The sequence below is a fragment of the Sinocyclocheilus grahami genome, unplaced genomic scaffold (assembly GCF_001515645.1).
Source record: "Sinocyclocheilus grahami isolate Dianchi unplaced genomic scaffold, SAMN03320097.WGS_v1.1 scaffold49.1, whole genome shotgun sequence".
Lineage (NCBI taxonomy): Eukaryota > Metazoa > Chordata > Actinopteri > Cypriniformes > Cyprinidae > Sinocyclocheilus > Sinocyclocheilus grahami.
Window position 1 is genome coordinate 2,088,804 of NW_015505228.1, and position 5,786 is coordinate 2,094,589.

Sequence of the window (5,786 nt, forward strand, 5' to 3'; positions counted from 1 at the left end):
CTTATTTTTAGAAACATTTGGACTTGACCTGGAGTCTCAAATGAGTCTGGAATGTACGAACTCAACGCTGTTCTATGTGTCAAAAAATCCTGGAAAAAAATGTATCATCACGGTGCCCAGAAAAAAAATATGAACTGTTTTTAACATTGATAATAATAGGAAATTATTCTTCTTGAGCACCAAATCAGAATATTAGAATGATTTCTGAAGGATCATGTGACACTGAAGACTGGCGTAATAATGACAATTCAGCTTTGCTGTCACAGGAATAAATAAATAAATTAAATATATTAAAATAGTAAATTGTTGTAATATTTCACGATATGTTTTTACTGTATTTCTGGTCAAATAAATGCAGCCTTGGCGAGCATAAGAGTCTTCGTTTAAAAAAATTTACACCCAAAATGTTTGAACAAATAATGTAAATGGTAACATATGTTGACATTTTCAACAGGGAATGTGTCAGTACTACTATTAAGATTTAACAAACTCATATTTTCCAGTGTCAATGAATGTAATGACGAGAAAGGCACAAATTCTCACACCGTGGCTGAGAACCACGCTTCACCTACTCAAACTGACACCACTACAAACTGCAGGCCGCCCTCCTCAGAAACGTCTCGATCCACCTTCACCCTGGCAGGCCAGCTCTCCAGTGAGTCCAGACTCAACTCTCAATTTATACAGAATAGAATGACTGCTTGAATTTCGCCGAATGGCTCTCCCATTTTGCAGGTCTGAACGCCCGACGGCCAAGCTCCCCCATGGTGGATGTAAAGCCGATTGAATTTTGGGCCATGGGACCCCGGAAGGAAGTGGTGCAGCCCCTGCGCAAGCCCCCAACACCGCCAGATGACTACTTCCGCAAACTGGAGCCCCATCTGTATTCTCTAGACTCCTGCAGCGATGATGTTGACTCTCTGACGGATGAGGAGATCCTGGGGCGCTACCAACTGGGCATGCTGCACTTCAGCACACAGTACGATCTCATCAACGCTCACCTCACCGTGCGAGTCATCGAGGCCCGGGACCTGCCCCCTCCTGTAACATGCGATGGTGCTCGCCAAGACATGGCCCACTCCAACCCCTACGTGAAGATGAGCCTACTGCCCGACCACAAGAACTCCAGGCAGACCGGCGTTAAACGCAAGACCCAGAACCCGGTTTTTGAAGAGCGTTTCACTTTTGAGGTCCCCTTCCTGGAGGCACAGAGACGCACCCTACTGCTCTCCGTGGTCGACTTTGACAAGTTTTCACGGCACTGCGTCATCGGGAAAGTGTCTCTTCCTCTTAATGAGGTTGATCTAGTGAAGGGAGGACACTGGTGGAAGGCCCTGGTGCCCAGCTCTCAGGTAATACCACTTGCCTGAGTCACATTGTTTATTTTTCAGTCATTTTAGGTGTGGCGCTTGCACAATAACTGAGAAGTTAGGTCACACAGAATTAAATTAAGCAATTTAGTAAAATGTGAAATCATTGTAGCCATACTTCAGAATGTCCTGCCTTATAAGTATGCACACCATAGTACTCCTAAATATTTCTTGCCCCAGCTCTGTGTTTAGGATGTGTTTATTTGATCACAAATACAGTAAAAACAGTAATATTGTGAAATATTATTACAATTTAAAATGACTGTTTTCTTTTTATATATATTTTAAAATGTAATTTGTGACCCTAGACCACAAAACCAGTCTTAAGTCGCTGGGCTATATTTGTAGCAATAGCCAACAATACATTGTATGGGTCAAAATTATCGATTTTTTAAATGCCAGAAATCATTAGGATATTAAGTAAAGATCATGTTAAATGAAGATATTTTGTAATATGCATTGCTAAGAACTTCATTTGGGCAACTTTAAAGGCGATTTTCTCAATATATTTAGATTTTGTTTCAGATTATATTCAGATTCCAGATTTTCAAATAGTTGTATCTCGGCCAAATATTGTCCTATCCTAACAAACCATACATCAATGGAAAGCTTATTTATCCAGCTTTCAGATGATGTATAAATCTCAATTTCAAAAAATGTACCCTTATGACTGGGTTTGTGGACCAGGGTCACATTTATTCCTGTTGTGCAAAGCTGAATTTTCAGCATCCTTACTCCAGTCTTCAGTGTCACATGATCCTTCAGAAATCATTCTAGAATGATGATTTGCTGCTCAAGAAACATTTCTTATTAGTATCAATGTTGAAAAGAGTTGCTTAATATTTTTGTAATAAATTGAATGATTTTTTTCAGGATTCTCTGATGACTAGAAAGTTCAAAAGAAGAGCATTTATTAGAAATATAAATGTTTTGTAACATTATGAAAGTGTTTACTGACACTTTTAATTTAATCATTGCTAAATAAAAGCACTCAATTCATAGAGAAAAAAATTAATGTACCCAAACATTTCAATGGTAGTGTATTTGTGTCTGTTCCAAATTATATTATTAATATTAGGAAACTATTAGACGAACCCAGATACTTTTTCATGTAGAAAGGTTTTCATTGTTGAGCTTTAATTGCAGTCTTTGACACTTAAAAAGATGCACAACGCATTAATTTGCTGACATCATTATCAAGACTTGATTGATTTCTCAGTGTGATGTTTTTCAGAATGAGGTTGAGCTTGGTGAGCTTCTTCTGTCCTTAAACTACCTGCCCAGTGCTGGTAGGTTAAATGTGGACATCATCCGAGCAAAGCAGCTGCTTCAGACGGACATGTGCCAAGGCTCGGGTAAATATATTTAGTGTGTTTTGCTCACTCCACTCTCTACAATTTCAGAGCACTTGTAGCAGAGCTTCAGTGACTACAGAAATCTATGTAAGTATTGTCTAAGTATAGTGATGGAATAACTTGCTTTGTCTCTGAAACAACTTTCCTTTTATGCGAATATCACTTTGGCCATGTGATAAATTTAACCAATAGTCAAATAGCTATTTAATCTTTGTTTTAGCAAATTCGCTATTGGTCTTGCTCCATTTTGGTATGTAATGTACACTTTCATGATCTAATCAGAAAGCAATTAATGTTAACTTCAACCCAGTTGTTTCTTCTCTGTATCCAGATCCTTTTGTTAAGGTGCAGTTGGTGACAGGCCTTAAGTTGATGAAGACTAAGAAGACGTCCTGTATGAGGGGCACCATTGACCCCTGCTACAACGAGTCCTTTAGCTTCCGTGTACCTCAAGAGGAACTGTGTGAAGTCAGTCTTGTGTTCACAGGTATTGTTTTGAAATTATTAAGCAGCACAAGTCTTTTCAACATCGATAATAATAAGAAATGTTTTGAGCGTATTAGAAGGATTTCCCCTAACCCCTAACTTTTGAAAGCTATTTTTCCAATGACACTAAATTAATCCATTAATCCAAATTCACAGCCTATTCATAACAGTTGAAATTGTCTTGTTGGATACCTAATGCAGTAAAGGTGAAAAGCCAGATCTCCAGGGTAGAACATGCCAATTTTAACCAGGTGACATGTAGCAATTCCTCACAATTAGTGTAATCTAGCTTGTGACCCAGGGCACCTCATTAAGATTCATTTAAATTCCAATAGGATTTATTCAATTACAGATGCTGCCAGTCAGAAGCTGACCCGGACAGTTGCTCATGCAGAGATTTTATGCACTGGTACACACTGACATTTAATATTTGCACTCGCCATGCACCGTGATTGCACAGAGCTGATGGTGGCCTGCACTCATAACCTGCCATTTGAGACAGTATAGAGCAGTAAGCCCAGCCCAACGAGTAGTTTATGCTGGTTTACTCAGGTTTAATCAGTGCTAAGTCAACAGTGATGTTTACAAACAGGTATATCTCACGCTAAAGGGTGAGTGCAGCCTCCTGTACCCCATCTAGGCTGGTCAGCATGTGTCTCTCCCCAGTCGTACCATCCAGGGCTGCCTGCCCACCGCTTCTCTCTGATGTTTCAGACTACAAAGCCCTGCAGTCAAACACTGCCTGCAATCCCACCCCTGCTTGGCCTCTGTCTCTCACTCCTGGTCTGTTTGATGAGACTCTCTCTCTCTCTATGTATCCCTTGCTCTTCTTTAGCACATTCTTTTTTATCAGTTATTTTACTTTTATTTCTTTGCAATTCCTAGTGTCATTTTTCACAAGTATCACTAACTGAAGGATCCCACTAACAGAGCAGTTAATGGGAATTTAATGGTGGTGTTCTGTCCATATGCTATCCATAAGCAGTGAGTGGAAACAGATCTTCTGGCTCTGTTCAACATGAATCCCATCAGGCAACTATGCACATTGGAAGGGGTCAAATTTGTGCCCAGTACCCATAATCATAGGTGGAGTGCTTTAACTAGTGGTCTGCGACTTTTGAACCGTTTTATTTATTTTATAATGTGTTTACACAGACTTTTTATTAAAGTACCTAAGCAGCATAAATGTATTTGCATGAGTATACTGCATATAATACAAACATTCATTACTAAGGTAATGAGATTTTAGTTTAGTTACCTTTCTAATAATAGAAAACCAGCTCTCCAGTGAGTCCAGACTCAACTCTCAATTTATACAGAATAGAATGACTGCTTGAATTTCGCCGAATGGCTCTCCCATTTTGCAGGTCTGAACGCCCGACGGCCAAGCTCCCCCATGGTGGATGTAAAGCCGATTGAATTTGGGACCCCGGGACCCCGGAAGGAAGTGGTGCAGCCCCTGCGCAAGCCCCCAACACCGCCAGATGACTACTTCCGCAAACCATCTGTATTTCTGTATTCTCTAGACTCCTGCAGCGATGATGTTGACTCTCTGACGGATGAGGAGATCCTGGGGCGCTACCAACTGGGCATGCTGCACTTCAGCACACAGTACGATCTCATCAACGCTCACCTCACCGTGCGAGTCATCGAGGCCCGGGACCTGCCCCCTCCTGTAACATGCGATGGTGCTCGCCAAGACATGGCCCACTCCAACCCCTACGTGAAGATGAGCCTACTGCCCGACCACAAGAACTCCAGGCAGACCGGCGTTAAACGCAAGACCCAGAACCCGGTTTTTGAAGAGCGTTTCACTTTTGAGGTCCCCTTCCTGGAGGCACAGAGACGCACCCTACTGCTCTCCGTGGTCGACTTTGACAAGTTTTCACGGCACTGCGTCATCGGGAAAGTGTCTCTTCCTCTTAGTGAGGTTGATCTAGTGAAGGGAGGACACTGGTGGAAGGCCCTGGTGCCCAGCTCTCAGGTAATACCACTTGCCTGAGTCACATTATTTATTTTTCAGTCATTTTAGGTGTGGCGCTTGCACAATAACTGAGAAGTTAGGTCACACAGAATTAAATTAAGCAATTTAGTAAAATGTGAAATCATTGTAGCCATACTTCAGAATGTCCTGCCTTATAAGTATGCACACCATAGTACTCCTAAATATTTCTTGCCCCAGCTCTGTGTTTAGGATGTGTTTATTTGATCACAAATACAGTAAAAACAGTAATATTGTGAAATATTATTACAATTTAAAATGATTGTTTTCTTTTTATATATATTTTAAAATGTAATTTGTGACCCTAGACCACAAAACCAGTCTTAAGTCGCTGGGCTATATTTGTAGCAATAGCCAACAATACATTGTATGGGTCAAAATTATCGATTTTTTAAATGCCAGAAATCATTAGGATATTAAGTAAAGATCATGTTAAATGAAGATATTTTGTAATATGCATTGCTAAGAACTTCATTTGGGCAACTTTAAAGGCGATTTTCTCAATATATTTAGATTTTTTTTTGCACCCTCAGATTCCAGATTTTCAAATAGTTGTATCTCGGCCAAGTACTG

General features: G+C 40.5%; 2 protein-coding genes across 2 annotated transcripts in view; both read left to right on the forward strand.

Annotated features, from left to right (window-relative positions):
* The window catches only part of LOC107583091 (synaptotagmin-17-like), a 17,492-nt gene extending 13,666 nt beyond the window's left edge, over positions 1–3,826 (forward strand). Inside the window, exons 4-8 of the mRNA XM_016269185.1 lie at positions 504–655; positions 736–1,352; positions 2,605–2,725; positions 3,057–3,212; positions 3,804–3,826. Of these exons, the coding sequence (XP_016124671.1) occupies positions 504–655; positions 736–1,352; positions 2,605–2,725; positions 3,057–3,212; positions 3,804–3,826 (1,069 nt within the window). The remainder of the gene's footprint in view (positions 1–503; positions 656–735; positions 1,353–2,604; positions 2,726–3,056; positions 3,213–3,803) is intronic.
* A 781-nt stretch (positions 3,827–4,607) lies between these two features.
* Positions 4,608–5,786, forward strand: part of LOC107583092 (synaptotagmin-17-like) — a 14,174-nt gene continuing 12,995 nt past the window's right edge. The window contains exon 1 of the mRNA XM_016269186.1: positions 4,608–5,195. Coding sequence (XP_016124672.1) covers positions 4,608–5,195 — 588 coding nt within the window. The remainder of the gene's footprint in view (positions 5,196–5,786) is intronic.